The following is a 16388-nucleotide window of genomic DNA, read 5'->3' as shown; positions in this document are numbered from 1 at the left end:
GTCAAACATTAAACCATAAAACCTGAAATTTTTGATTACCCCTAAATTTGGAGATTGGTTCCTGGATACGAAGCAAGTTTGTCAACTTTTGATCTGCTCTCCACTTCCTCAGATTTTACAGAAGTGGAAACTGAGGTCAGGGAAAATTAAGCAACTAAAGGAACACAGCTACTTAAATGATAAATCCCATCTTTCCAAGGGATATGAACAAAGGAGCCCTCTTTCATCACACCAGTTAAGAGATACAGAGATATATGTAGTCAAGAATGCAAAAACATTCTATTTAAAAAAAAAAAGTCCACTTGTTGACCTAGGAAATCTTTTACATTTAGCAAACTGTATTTCACATGGGATTCAACTAGCTAACCACAAAAGTGAAATGTGGAGGTTAAAAAAAAACAACAAAAAACAAAACATACAAGTCAAATCTTTTTTAGTTTATGATAAGATAGAATTAAACATAAAATAAATGATAGAGAATGAAGAATTGTCAGTGATTGTTTGTCCAATGGTTTCTGCTACTAACTCATCATACAGCCATGAAGGCAAGTCACTATCTGAACTTCCATTTGCAAAATGCAAATAAAACTTGCTTCCTTAAGTGCTCTCCCTCACTACCAATAGTGAAAACTGAACACTGACAAAATTACAATACCCATTTGGGGAGACACGGCCCAGTTTACATATCTTGAACAGCTGCTTATAGGTAGACAATGAACTGGGTCCAGAACTAAAAAATTGGAAAATGGCATTTGAGCTTCTGTAAAACTCTTTTTAGAAACAATATTCGATGATAAAAAAAAATTAAGATGGTAACTGTTAATAATATCTCAGAATAACCAAAATTATAAATGACTCAAAAGATACCCACTAGAAAGAATATGCTAACATATTACTAGTGTGGATCTACACTAAAAATTGGTTAAAGGACACCATTCAAGGAGCAGAGCCAAAAGAATATGCATAATGACAATGTAACAATGTAAATAAAGATGACACTAAAAAGCAACAAAATCCACATCTAATTGAAGGAACAACAAAAGAATTGAACTACTCAAGTTAAAGCACATAGACTTCCTTTCTGTCAACAAAAAACTACAAACAGAAAATGTCATGTGCTATCATGCTATTTGTATACAACTGTTTTCCAGGAGGTTGGAGATTTGTGGGAAGTGTCTGTTTTGTCAAAACAAATACCCAAATAACAAAAACTTTTTCTAAAAAAGATCATCCAAGGTACACATTACTAAATAAGTGGTTCAGACATAAAGCAAGAATGTAATATTGTTTCTACAGAATGAAAGCATGGCCTCTAGATCACTGGGCAGACTCTTGGGACCATTTGCAAAAAAGAGAAGGAATACAAAAGGGATACAGATAGTATGAATAATGATCTGCACTGGGGCAAAGGGAATCACCAAAAAAATGAGATACAAATTTTTCCAAGCATTCCTTTCTCTAGGTAAAATATGACCAAAATTAGTTAGTTGACATTTTTAAAAGCCCAAATGCATCCTTCTAGATGAATATTATCCTTTAGGAGTGATTCCTTTGGAGTGACATGCCTTTATTCCAATGATGTTTCAACACCCTTATTTCAATGATGCTCTCACTGTTCAAAAAGATGTGGGCTCCTTTTCAGAACCACTGAAAGAGTAGAATCAGAATCAATATCATTAATTAAGAATAAAAAAGCTACCCCTGGGATGATCTTCTACATCAGTCATCAACACAGCCTTTATTATGCCTTTAGGTTATTTCTAAAAACCAAATACTACTTTCAAGGAAAGATCTGTCACCAGTAAAGTTATTCAAAAGAATTTACTGCAAATTCTAATTTTAAAAATACTGTAGAATGCCAAGATCTGTCCATTCCCCTGCTTAGAATGTACTCCTTCAATATTTCCACTTGTTCAATTACTTCTCTTTCCAAGATCCTGATGCAGGAACACCTCTTCTATGAACATTACCCTATTCCTTGTAGCTAGAAGTAATTAATTCTCTCCCAATTTCTTAACTACTTTCATAAGCACCTAACTTCTACTATACTTATGTAAATGTTATAATCTCCCTATTTAATAGTAAAATCTTGAGAGAGCAAGGATTATCATTTTAACAGTTTTTATTTCCCTCAGAATCTAGTACAAATCTCTCTTGTTCTATCACTAGTAGGCACTAAATAAATCTTTTGATTAATTTAAAATTGTATGTTATAGTAATGTAACTTTTAAAATACATCTTTTGTATGTAAAATCTAATCACCTTTTCTCAAGACTTACTTTAATAAAACATCATGAACAGCAATACCACTACTATACCACCAAAGAATTTAAAAAAAGAGAAAAAGATCCTTATGTACAATAATATTTATAGCAGCTTTTTTTTGTAATGGCAAAGAAATGGAAAATTAAAATCAACAGGAGGGCAGCTAGGGTAGCTCAAAGTTTGAGAGCCAGGCCAAGGGATAGGAGGTCCTGGTTTCAAATCTAGCTTCAGACCCTTCTAGCTGTGTGATGATACACAGTATTGATTCTAAGATAGAAGGTAAGGGTTTTAAAAAAAAATCAATTGGAAAATGGCTGAACAAACTATAGTATATGAATGAAATGTATAATAATATTGTTTACCACAAGAAATGACAAAAAGTAGTTTCAGAGAAAACGGGTATAACTGACATACAGTAAAGTGAGCAGAACTGGAAGAATAATTTATACAATAACATTATAAAGATAAGCAATTTTAAAAGACCAACCACAATTTCAGAGGACCACATGATAAAGCATGCTGCCTACATCCTGACAGAGGTGATGGACCCAAGTCTTTTTAGACACAACCCATGCTGGAATTTGTTTTGGTTGGCTATTCACATTTATTATAAGTAGTTGGAGAGTTTTTGGAGGTTGTTTTTGGAAGCAAGAGATAAGAGGGAGAGAAAATAAATGCTTGTTAATTGGGGGGAGGGTAAAAATCACAAAGCCTAATAAAACAAATTTAAAAAAGATATTTCAAACTTTATGAACCAACCAAAGAAAAAAAGAAATATTGACTTCACTCCTTGAAAAGACTATCAGGCAATGACTACAACTAGTTTTGAAATGGTATAATAAACAAATATTCGTAAGAGTGTCAGGGAATGGGATACTCTGGTTAAAACAATAGTTTTTCACACCTGGATTGCTGATTTTGAAAGCTCAAAATCATAATATATACATAATACTAAAAACTATACTTAAGTTTATTTTTACTTGAAAATTCTGATATTTCAGAATATTGAAATACACCTAAGAGGTCAATTAGTAAATCAATTGGTATTGGTTAGAATTAGAGAATTCAAAGATTCTGGGTAGATTTCTGATTTGTAATAATCTTACATCATGAAGCCTGAAAATTGATTTTAGTTGTAAGGGGAAAAAACTATTTTTTAAAATTCCAGATTAATTGTTAATTCCAGATTTATGCCATTTTTGAAAACTTCTGCTTATGAGGACTGTCTTCTGGAATGAATATCATTATAAGCTTTAGTGATTCAGCTTGAGTAATAATTGGTTCTATATGATCAGGAAGTCACTGTCTGATAACTATTCATTTTACAAAATAAATAACAAGGTTTCTGCACTGGCATTATAAGCTTTCCATTCAAATTCATTATATAAGCTCAGCAAAAATAAATAAATATTCCCTAGAGTTATTATGGGTTTTACTCAAGTAAATGCAGTATTATTACTGCATTAAAATTGGTCTAAAATATAACATAGGATCTCAAGATCATGGATTCATAGATAATCAAGGACTATAGAGTCAATTAGTCTAATTTCCCTCATTTTGCAGATGAGGAAACTAAGTCTGAAAAAGGTATAATAATTTTCCAAAAGCTAGGATATGGCCAAATCAGAGTTGAACATAGGGAACCAAAATTAGTAGAGGACTGTAGTAAAAAATAATATTTAGAAATTTCCCATAAATCCCTGCAAGAGATTTTAAAATTGGTATAGTTCTGTACATATTGGCCATTAATCTTAATTAATATCAAACTCTACCAGTGTAATTATTACACTTTAAAATTTCTATGTAAAAGCAAACCTCAATTTTTGGAAATATTTTGAAAAATTGAGTGTCATCTCATTGTTCTCTGATTCTTCAGGGATTAACATGATGTAATTGAGTTCCTACATATAAAATTGAAGAAAATTAGAAAATTTTTCATTGAACCATGTCAAAAGAGGCCTTCAAGAATGAAAATCCCAATGAATATAAAGCAATGAGTTTTGTATTATTTTCATTGAATACATACAAAACCTGTACCTTCCCTACTTTCATTAGGGAGAACTGTACAGCTCCGATTACAGCAGTAGGTGAAATTAGAGCTGACACAGGGAATGTGCCCTCATAAAATACATCAAAAACTACCTTTAGACTTTTACTAGGATATGAGGGAATATCATATAACCAGTAATTAGTCTTAATTTAATCCAATGTGCAAATGTAATTGTTTCTCACAAAAAAAAGAGATAATTTTTGCGTGATGTAGTAGTTTATTAAATACACAAAAATTCAAAAACCTTACAAAATAACATTTTATACCTAAGGGATAGATGCCTTTTATTTAAAAAAGAAACTGGAGGGGGCAGCTGGGTAGCTCACTGGATTGAGAGCCAGCCTAGAGACAGGAGGTCCTGGATTCAAATCAGACACTTCCTAGCTGTGTGACCCTGGGCAAGTCACTTAACCCCCACTGCCTAGCCCTTACCACTCTTCTGCCTTGGAACCAATATACAGTATTGATTCCAAGACAGAAGGTAAGGGTTTTTAAATTTTTTTAATTTAAAAAAAAGAGAAAAAAGTACAGTTAGTAAGAAAAAGTTACAAACATGTATGATTTCCTCTGGTCTATAAGATCTGGAAAGAGTTCTGAATCTGGATCTGTGCTTCACTACTTATTCCACAATGAAACCATGGGAAAGTATAGATCTTTATGAGCTTTCAATTACCTTATCTGTAAAATGAAGGAGTTGGATTAGATTGAGTTAAGGTCATCTATCTCTATGTCTATGAAAAAAGCATTTTTGAAGAAATTACTAAATAATACAATTCAATAGGCACTTGATTAACCACGCATAATTTTAAAAATCATTCTCTTAACTATAAATTAAACATATTTACAACAACAACAAAGGGTCTCCTGGACCTCAAGACAATTCTAGTGGATTGGGGTGACTCATGAAATATTTGCATCTAAGAATTTTGCCAAGGCTGAGAAAATAAATAGCTATAAGTACCAATAGGAAGGTCAAACAGCAAATGATTTAGGTTGGATGAAACAAAAATGATTAATGAAAAAAGCCAAGTTTCTTGGTGATCAGGGTAATATGACTCCCCTTTCATGTTATTTAATAATGGAATTATAAGCAACCATTATTAATGACAAAACAAGATTTGCAAATAAGTAGGGACATGAAATTCCAATGAGTAAATCTCTATCCCTCTTATGAACTGCTAACGACTTTATAACTATCTCACTTAATCTGACATAAAACATATACTCTTATTTATATTACACACATTATTATAGTACCTACAAAATGATACGTAACGTATATGGAAGTTCCTTAAAGGCAAGGAGAGTCTTATCAAAACCATTCTATAACCTCAGAGTTTAAGCACAGTAACTACACAAATATTACTGATTATGATATAACTAAGGCTAGCAACAACCAACAATTAATCATATACAACCAACTCTATTCAACAAAACTGTAAATGGTGAATTTTTTATCAAGAATTTAATAGAGAAACTACTAGGTAGTTCAGTGGATTGAGAACCAGACCCAGAGATGGGAAGTCCTGAGTTCAAATGTGGCCTCAGACACTTACCACCTGTGCGACCCTGGGCAAGTCACTTGACCTCCATTGCCTAGGTCTTGCCACTCTTCTGCTTTGGAACCAAAACACAGTAAGTACTGATTTTAAGATGGAAAGTAAGGGTCAGAGAAAAAAAAGAATTCATTGTAGACAAAAGTATTAGTATAAATTTAGCTCAAAACTCTATTAATGTCTTAAGATTCATGATCTTTCTATACTAACCAAAAAAGCACTTCCCCTAAACATTCTACCTTTGTTTCCACTGTCCTGTGGAAAATGCTAGGATCATCTTTTATATGTATCCTTTCTTTATCTCTATCTGGTTACCAATATCAGAACTTAAAACAAACAAATAAAAAGACCTAACATCAGTAAGAATGCTCCTAGTTTCTGTGATAAGATACCAATCTACCTAGTAAAATATCATTTTACTCCTATCTAATCAATATACCAACTAAATATGTCTCAGCCTACCCTTTTGTCCATTTCTATTTCCTCTAGATTTTTCCATTCTAATCAATCCATCTTCTACATCTTTATAAGGCATCTATTTCATGATGTCACTCCCACACTCAAAAACCTGAAATTATTCCTCTGCATAGTTTTTTAAGGCCTTCATAATCTTGCTCCATTACTCATCTGAAAGCACCTGGTCTATAATCAAAACTGTTTTTCACAGCCCCATGAATAGGCAGGCCATAGGATCCTGCTATTAATCCCTTCTATGGTAGTCAAATCCTACCTAACCTTTTAGCCTTCTATTCCTTTGCCCACAAGAACTTCTATGGAGTCTTCCCAGCATACTTCAGGTTTAGGAAGTTTCCTTGAAGTCCTTTAGCAATTATACTCTTGTTCACACAGTTTGAGAGTCAGCAGAGCATTAAAGGACTGGCCTTGAACTCAGGAAGCTCTATACTAAAAGCCTGGCCTTTAACACATACAACTTGTATGACTCTGGTTAAATCATTTAACCTTTCAGGGCCCCCAGGCAGTTCACTAAAACAATACAGACCAATTGCTGATAAACATCAGGAGTTCCCTGTATCAATGTAATCAAAGGGGGGGGGAGAATAATAATAACAAATTACACAGTATTCTAATCATATTGGCTGACACTCTATCTGCCAGTTCTTTTTTGCATATTAGCCTTATCTTTCTAAGTATATAGTAACTTCCTTTTAGGCAGGAATCATGTCATCAGTTAAGGCACTCACCACACAAATGCTCAATAAATATTTAATAACTATATATTTTAAAGTCTGCATAATAACCTTGGGCATCAGTCAATCATTACACATTCACTAAACACCATGTACCAAGTATTGAACCAGGCCGAAGGCAAAAATCATGGTCTTTATCCCTGCTCAAGGAGCTTCTACTCTAATAGATAAGACAAAAATGTAAGCATATAAATATATACCAAAAAAAAAAAAGCCAACTCATGGTGAAAGATGAAAGCACTAGCAGGTGAGGAGAATCTGGAAAGTTTCACGTAGGAGATGGCATTAGAGTGAGCTTTGAAAGAAATGAAGGATTTTAAGAGGTGGAGAAAAAGTGCACTCCAGACAAGAAAAAGAAAAGTGCATATATTAGAATAACAAGACAGTTGTTTGGCGCCACTACAAACGTAAGTTAATGTGTAAGGAGCTTCCAAGTAGTTGGAACCAGGTTGTGAAAGGTTTTTAATGGGGGATGGGGGAGAGGTAAGGAGAGACAAGGAGACAGGGAAAGAGGGAGGGAGGGAGGGAGGGAGAGAGAGAGAGACAGAGAGAGAGAGAATATGGATGAATATACCTCCCACTAAAACCATGTTCTACTGTATCATAGCACAGAGGTGACTCTTAATTCCCAAAGACTATGCCAGCAAAGCACAAGTCCTACCAGGGTCTCCTAAGCTTCAAAGGCCTAGGATATTTCATATATCTGGTGTTGGTGGGCCAGCCTACCTAAAAAGGAAGATTATCCCCAGAAAGACTGACATCAGTTGGTGAACTTTTTGGTAACAGCAATTCAATTTTGTGGAGGGAATAAAAACACAACTAATGATTGTTGCAAGATGCACATATACATACACATGCATTTCAGTGGGGCTATGCTCTGATCCAGATATTTCCCTCTAATAATGCATACTGCAAGCTGGCCATGCCTTCTCAAACTGTGTGTTTCTTCTCCAAGTCCTCTGAGTTTTTAAACATAAGAACTATGTTTAACAATTCAGAATTATAACACATAGAGACTAATGCTGTAATATTTTTAAAGGAATGTTAAAATAGTATCAATTACTATTTTATAATAAGTCTTAATTTAATAACAACAGATATAAATATAGGTTCTGGGAATTGAGGCTATGGTCTCACCAAATTTGTAACCCTGGAGTCCCCAGTAGCATCATATTCCCTTTCTCTAGTTATAAATCTAAAATAAGAAAAGAAACTACCTGCTTTGGTCAGATATTTTAATAGTCATCAAAATATGGGCAGTAGAAACTGCTCTCACCAAATCCTAGCTTCTCTGATCATTTTTGTTGTTGTTGTTGTGATGGTTATCTTCCTGTTTTCAAAGTACATTTTTTAAAAAGTAAATTAAGGTTACTAAACCACTCTGATTGAGGATATGAATTAATTTATTGGCATCACCTTGGGTTCAAGATCCAGATCTGCCAAAGACTAGTTGTCAATATACAACAAATTATAGAGTGGGTCACAGTTTCTTGAATTGTAAAATGAGAAGGCTGAGCTGGACAGATCTCTAAGCTCTCTTCTGTCCCTAACAGTCTATAAATCTCTAAGTTATTATTCATTCCAGAAGCAGCAAGGTACAATGAAAAAAGGACCTGAGATCAAGTACTAATTCTGCCAATTGTCAAAACTTCTCTTGTCCTCAGTTTCATTCTTTATAAAATGATGAGGTTATAGTGCATGACTTCTGAGAAGTCCCTTCCATTTCGAACACTGTGAACCTAATATTTGATGATATTTTTTTTGATTAACTGGTTGCTTTTAATTCTAGCTCATAGGAATTGGAGAGGCTAAAAAATCTAATTCTAGGGATTCTAAGTAGGATGAATTAGGCATTCAGTGATAAGAACTGAATCCCAACAGGCACTTAATTCATCATTTTTACAATCAAAATAACTTAAGAGATGTTTCTGTTTTGAGGGGTTTTCCCTTCAGTTTCTTCTACTTTTGTGTTTTATACTAAGTGCACTCTATGATTTCCACCATTTAGGAAAGCAACAGTTCAGAGACCTGTCTCACATACCATACTGTTTCCCTCAGGATTCATTTCAAATGCCAAAGTATTGAGTGACTTCATATTTTTAAGGTTGGATTTAAAGAAGATCAAGATCTTGTATAAGTTAAAAGTAGAATCACCTGATTCACCTCAATTTCAGCCAAAGGTCTTTATAATAGGAACTTTCACTAAACCCATAGCAATCTTCAAGTCAATTTAAATTCTCTCAAAATTTCTCTATATTCCAAATTTCCATCAGTTTAGGTTATTCCAAATATTATGTAATATCTGGAAATTGCTCTGAATGGTTTCAACTTAACACACAAACACATACAACCAATACCCTACAGATCTATTTCCTTGAAAAGATTCCTAACGTATCTTTACTTCCTTCCAAAGACAACAAGCATTCAAAAAAAAATGTCACTGACCTTATTTGTAGGCTTTACAAGTAAATAAAGATAAAACTATACATAAAAGTAATTTAAATGAACTCAAAGGAAAAATTTTTCATTAGCTCAACTTTTAACAAGCTTATGCAACTTATCCATTTTCATAAATCTCAACTTTTTACACCAGGACACACTCAAGAACATTACCAAAATAGATCTGCAGAAATTAAAAATACATACAAAGACATACTAAAGAATCAAAAAGTATTTCAAGGAAAGCTAAGACATATTTAAGATATGAATCAACAGAAACAAAAGTGACACACCCACATTCTCCTTCTGTAACTTTAAAGGACAGCTCAGCTATTTGGTAGAGTTCTTCAAATGCCCCAAAGACTCACCACATACCATAAAATTATCTGTTGACAAACCTTTCTCCATAAAGGTTATTTCTGAAGCACTTGTTGGCAAAGCAGCTTTCTATAAGTAACAATGCTGATGCCTATATCAGTGTGCAAAGGAGCAAAGATATTTTCAGTATCAAAACCATAATCTTAACTTAGAAATCACCTAGTCTAACCCCTTCATGACATTATTAGGAAATTGAGGCACAACGATGAAAAGTGATTTGCCCAACCCTTCACAGCAGCAGACCATTAGTTTTGCAATAAGAACCTTTTAACTAGTGTCTTGGTGATGCATTGTTTACTTTTCAAGCATTAAAATTACCAAATTACTTCAATATTAAAATTAGCTTGAAGTTCCTATAATTGTGCCATGTTTCCAAAGTCATACATTCATCAACAAGAAATTCAGAGCAGCAGCCAGCAACTTTAAATGTAATGACTTACTATGCATGATTAACACTGGAAACTTTTGGTTTGCACCAAAGAGATATATGCAGCAACTGTGACCTTATCTTAATTAAAAGTAATTGGCCTTTTCTACAAGATTTGGCTTAATGAAGAAATTGAAAATCAAGTAAAAAGCATGTGATACTGACAGGCAACAAGGCCAATCATATTTGCTTAAAAATCTAAAAAAAAAAGTACACCTTTAGTTCTAAAAACTAAGTTTTGTTTCCAAGTAATCTAAAACTAAACTCCTCTTGAAAAATTGTTTGAAATAACCAACCCCAAAGAAAAAACAGATCTAAATTCAAAATACATGACCAATAATAGGTTTCTGAATACAAAATGACACAACAGAAATTCTACTAGCAATTATCAGTTTCTAAGTTGTTTGTAATACACGTTAAGTTGTACCAAAAACTGCTTACAAATTGTAATTCTTGTGAAGTAGATGATGATGATGTTCCAGGTAATTCTATCATGTTTCCTAATGTACTGGTACTGGATTCTGGATCATCCTGAAAAGATAAATTTATGGAGTTTAATTGTTCTTCTAATGTAATATTTGTATCTCCTAGTGAACAGGGGCCTGGGTGAAGCTCTGGTTTTTCAATTCTGCTGTCCATGGCAGTTCTTTGATTATTTTTCTGCATTTCATTTTGAGGAGCTAATAGTAAAACTGGTGACTTTATTTCACAACTTTCTGTTGGGCTGTCTTGTTCAATTCCCATGAGCACTTCTATACCATTCTCTGATTGGGGCTTGTAATTGCAGGTAGCATTTGTCTTAGTTAAGTCTTGCCTTGTTTTCAAAAAGTTTTCATCTATACTGTCATCCTCTGTGCCTGGCTGCTCTGTGTCCATTTCAGACTCTATATCTGTATCTGCATCTTCCATACAAACAAAATTGTCAAAGTGTAGAATCCCATTCTTGACAGTCTCTGTTATTTTTACCTTGAACTCAGGGGAGTCATTACAAGTGGGTTCCTGTTTCATAGCAAGTGCTCTTGGATTATCAGGACTCAAGGAAGTGCAAACATTTAGTGACCCAGATCTTGAATCTCTCTTTTCAGGGTCTTGAAGGGATTCTGATCCATCAGGAGACCCATTTAAATATTCTACATTGATCATGGAGGCCAAATCCTGTAGTCGACGGAGTGGAATGTAACAGGATGATGGATCTTGTCCATAAGTAATTTTGGATGTTCCACTATTAATGGCAGCCGATAACTGCATAGTACACCCATTAAGAGGCTCAGAAATATTGGATTGACCATTACCGAAAGGGGTGTCCTTTTCTTCAGGGGCATCTAAATCCACTGTATTGGAAAAGGGCAGCAGACAATTTCTTCTGGGCAGTTCACAGGTCTGATCCATTCTGGGCCAACATCAACCTGCAAACCAAAAATATAGCAATCAATGAGAGTAAAGAGAACCATCTGCCTCCTTTGCTCTCCAAAATGGCAGCACTACTTAAGAGGCCTACATCTCCCAAAAGCCTTTCCAACACACTTCCAGAGGAGAAAAAAGTTCATCAGGCCAAATAGGGCTCAGGAAGTTACAATATCATCTTCCCAGGAGAAGTGAGAGGAGCACAGATCTCTGCACATGGTCTCAAACAGCAATTTTTCCCCCCTGGGCTGCAGAGAAAGAGGGTAGCCTGTTGGTCTTGAACTAAAATTAAAATTCCATGGAATTCAGCTAAGAGATGGGACTCTCAAGGCAAAGAGTCAGCCCTCTCCATGGACAAGCCGAGTCCTCGGCACCAGTTTTCTCCAAAGTTGGTGAACCTGAACAGAAGGTGAGCTTTGATGAGATGGCACAAAAAGGATTCCCCAATTCCCGGCTCCAGTCACAATAGCTTTGAGCCCTGATAAACCACAGCGATGCCTGGCTAAAAGGCTATAGTCGATCACCAATTCACCACTTCTCCCGTTGTCATCAGGTCCTCCCTCCTGCTTCTCGCCCCCCCAACTCTGGTGTCTCAATGGCCAGCAAGCACCCTGGGTGCCCCGCGGAGTCAGGGCAGTAGCAGTCGCTGCTGCTGCAGTTGCAGATTGACAAACATGGCTGCTGCTGGTGCTGTCTGCCCCCAGCCCCCGCTCCTGCTTGCTCCTTCCCAGAGCCCCACACGCTCATCAATATTCAGCGGCCTGCAAACTTTGCAGCCAGGAGGTTGCCCCAACCCACACCTCCCACCAGCTCAGCTCCAGGCCAGTCCAAATGCCCCCTAGCCCCTGGCCTGAGGGGCTGCCCCGGGGTACCTGCGGCGGGGAGGGGGGGGGACAACCCGGGCTGCCACTGGCCGAGGCCCTGGGGGGAGGGGAGGAAGTTCGCAGCAGGGGCCGGCTAGGCCCGAGCGCGGCTGGTAGTGATGGAGAGGGGAGGGGGCCATACTCCTCCTCCTGCTGCTGCTGTAGCTGCTGCTGCCCGGGCCACTGGCTCGGTTCGGTTCCGCCTGCCCCGGCCACCGGCCGCGAGCACAGTCAGACTCGCGCTGGGAGGGCAGCTGAAGCCCGAGAGGGGCTGGTGTTCGCCCCCGCGCCGCTCCCCCCACCCCGTCCCGCCCCCCATCGCCCCCTCACCTCACACGGCCGCCACCATCTTCCCCGCCAGGCCCGGCCCGGGCCAGCCCTCCCCTGCTCAGTGCTCGTGGCGCCCCCTCCCCGGTATGGCTGCAGGGGAGGGGGGCTGACCTCATTACGCTGGGTAGGGGGTAGGGGGTAAGCAGTAAATGGGGAGAAAGCCGCTCGCTGCGCCCCCCTTCCCCCTTCTCTCCTCCTAGGCTGAAGGCAGCTAGCAAGCACCCGACCTGCCCCGGCCTGTTTCTCCTCCTCCTCCTCCTCCTCCCCCTCCTCCTCCCTCCTCACTCACTCCCCCCTGCCGCCACCACCACCACACCACCACCACCACCCTCCTCCACCCTCCTCCACCCTTCACGGCGCGCGCCGGGGCCCAGTGCGCGCGTGCGCGTGTGCGCGTGCTTCCCCTCTCCCGCCCCCGGGGCTTCGTCTCCCAGCGCGCGCTCCCTCCTCCTCACTCTTGGGGTTCAGTGCGGGTGAAGGCCGGTTCGCAACGGCGCCGCCCAATCAGCTCCTTACCTTAGTTTCACTAAGGGGGGGCCCACTACACATACCACCGCCCCCACTCCCGGTCCACCACCCTCCTCGTGCCTGGCCCTCCAGCGCCGGGCCCACTGCGCCCGCGGCCCTGTCCTGTGACAGCAAGGGCCCGCTTGGGGGGGGAGGGGGAGTGGAAGGGGTGGGAGCTGGATCCGTAGGTGTCTCCGTCGGAAGCGCACGGTGAGGGCCGACGAAGCCAGGATTGTCCCAGCCACCCCTTACACACCACTGGGCTCTGCCGCCTTTGCTCCCGCTCCAAGTCCCGCTGCGGCCACACATGGTTCTGCCTTAGCAGCCTGTAGCGCCCCCCACTCCTGCCCTAGCTTTCTGTGCCAGGTGGTGCCTCCTGGCCTGGCCTGCCCCAGTCCTGCACCTGGCAGCGGCGCGACTGCCACTGCTGCGGCCTTGCCCACCCCTCTCCTCCTCCTCCTCCTCCTCTTCTCCTCCTCCTCTAGGCCGGCAGGCCGTCCCTCCCTCCCTCTTGCCCGCCTGACCCGGCTCGGCCCGCGTCAGTCCCGGCCTCCATCTTAGGTTACAGCTAGGGCTCCCCATCCACTGGGCACCTGCCCCCCCCATCGGGCCTGGCCCAGCCCCCTCCTCTAGGGTTAGCCTGACTGCCTAGGCTTGGGGGGTACCCACGCCCTCAAATCCGCCCCCCATGTGGCAGCTGCAGGTGATCTTCCAGCCCCCACCCCCAAAATATATAGATAGATAGATAGATACCACCACCACCACCACCGACCTAGCTGAGCAGGAAACAAAATGGAGGCAGCTGCTGGTCTCCCTGAACGAACCTGGAGCAGCCCCAAAAGCTGGCTCCCCAGCTCAGGCCCGGCCTTCGGGGCGGCAGAAGGCTGGGCACCGCGGGAGCAGGGGCTGCAGCTTCTGCAGCTGGCCCCTGAAACTGGGGAAGATACGGGAGTGGGGGGGGGGGGGACACCGCCTGGCTCTTCCCACACCCCCTCCCTCCTTTCCCTTCCTCCCCCTCCCCGCCGGTGGTGGTGCAGCAGCACCCAGCAGCCGGGGTCGGGTTACCCCACCCTGCGGCCCAGCCTGGACGATGATCCCCACCCTCGGGCAGACGGACCACCCGCTCCCCTACCCCCACCCTACACACACATCCCAGCCCAATTGCAGCCCTTGGGAAGTGGTCGGGGAGGCACAGGATCAACCCGCCCCACCCCCACCCCCACCCCCGCAACGAGGGTGGCGGGTCCCACTCCACGCGAGCAGCTCCCTCCTGCCCCTCCTGCCTGCAAGTGTGTCTGCAAGCCTGCATGTTTGTCTGTCTTTCGGTCGGTCCTTCTCAGGGTCCTGGCCCTTACCGCCCCGCCCCCACTCATCCGTCAAGGTCCAGATTCGAGGCCGGCTCCCTCCCTCCTGCCTGAATCTCCCTCCTCCCATTTCCCCCACACACACCCTACTCCTCCTCCCCCTCCTCCCCACAGCCCGGGGTATAGGTCCCGGTATTTCCCAGCCTAGGACTCCCAACCCTACAAACACATACAATCCCTTTTCCTCAGCCCTAAAGCCTCAGGGGGTCCCTCCCGGGTGGTTTTCTCAGCTCTCCAGGGTTAGGGTCTGAAGGGACTGGAAACGGGTAAAATGGGGCACTGCTCACTTCCCTAATTCCCCTTCGCCCTCCCTTCCCCCGATCTGCTGCCAGAGCTCCCTTGCCACCCAGAGAGAAGACCTGACGGTCCCCAGCGCTTCCCTGGCCTACTCGGCCCACGGTGACAGCAGGAGGCGCCTAATTATTCTGCACTTGAGCGAAATGCACCCAGACACCAGACAGGGTGAGAGGGCGAATAAACAATGGGCATGTGCGGTCCCGGGAGGTGCCACCACCACTCTGAGAGGAGGCTGCTCCGCTAATACTGCCGCCGCCGCCGCCGCCGCCGCCGCTGCCGCCGCTGCTGTTGCCGCCGCCGCAGCCGCCGATCTCGGCGCTGATGCAGATGGCTCTCTAGTGAAGTCTCTCAGCTCAGCCCTTCTCCCTGCAGCGGAGCTAGGCTTCTCTTGGGAACCGACTTTTGCTGCCGCTGCACCGGCAGAAGCAGAAGCAGCGGCAGCCGCTCCTGCCGCTGCTGCCGCAGCCTTTTAATACACACATACACACACACCAAAAAAAAAAAAAACCGCCCTCCACACACAGACCCATCCAGAGCCTGTGCCCACCCAGACCCAAGCTTAGGATGGAGAGAAGATTCACTAGGGATACCCTGCCGGGTTGCTGCGCTGGCTTAAAGCCTGTTGCAAGTTTAATAACGCTCTTGGCCTGATAGGCTTGGGAGATGAGACACCGGTGCTAGCCAAGGAACTCCCAGAGTTATGTAACTGGGCCCAAACGGGCTTCTGAGAGGCCTGGGAACTCAGAGCTAGGAAAATTAGGATAAACACCAACACCCCAAACCTAAAATTTATGATGTTGACAGTGAAGATCTGACAATCCTTTTTAAGTGAAAATTAAAGCTTAAGGAGAGTTTTTCAGGACCCAACAGAATTCCAAATACTCTTTGGGTCTCCACCCAGCCCTCCCTTGGCAAATTCATTCAATGTAACTTATTATGCATCTATCCCCTCCCTGGCTATGTATCCATAACCACTCTGCTCTTCAAAAATCTATTTCCTGCAGAAAGACTTTACTGATTAGGCAAAGAATGTCCCAAACAAATCAAACCGACCTACCTTCAAGTAACCACTTGGCTTCCCTACCCCTTGAAGTGGGGCTTGGCATACATAAATGCATATTTCATTGCCATGGCTACCGTGATTATCTATAACCTGTGAACTCCACTTTAAACACAGCAATCCCAGAGCTCAGGTATGCCCTCCCTCAATGGACTCAGCTCAACCATCTAGGATCCTATGGTTCTGAGTTGTAGTAAAAGGGCAAAAAGATGGATAGTCAGTCCTCTATGACTTACAGTC

The 16388-nt window shown here is 41.6% G+C and overlaps 1 protein-coding gene across 22 annotated transcripts in view; it reads right to left on the bottom strand.

The window, feature by feature from the left end:
• Positions 1-16388, bottom strand: part of NSD1 (nuclear receptor binding SET domain protein 1) — a 163357-nt gene that overhangs the window by 122208 nt on the left and 24761 nt on the right. For 4 of the 22 annotated variants that reach the window (XM_056811665.1, XM_056811662.1, XM_056811683.1 and 1 more), the window contains one exon: positions 10765-11729. In XM_056811665.1, the coding sequence (XP_056667643.1) occupies positions 10765-11712 (948 nt within the window). In that variant the 5' untranslated portion in view covers positions 11713-11729. Of the gene's footprint in view, positions 1-10764; positions 11730-12920; positions 13305-13436; positions 13826-14199; positions 14372-15150; positions 15300-16388 lie in introns of those variants that run through there. The other 18 variants (XM_056811681.1, XM_056811678.1, XM_056811677.1 and 15 more) reach the window with 14 other exon arrangements.

This window comes from Monodelphis domestica, chromosome 1, assembly GCF_027887165.1.
Source record: "Monodelphis domestica isolate mMonDom1 chromosome 1, mMonDom1.pri, whole genome shotgun sequence".
Lineage (NCBI taxonomy): Eukaryota > Metazoa > Chordata > Mammalia > Didelphimorphia > Didelphidae > Monodelphis > Monodelphis domestica.
The sequence above is the reverse complement of the archived record's forward strand: the minus strand, read 5'-3'. Positions and strand labels throughout refer to the sequence as shown.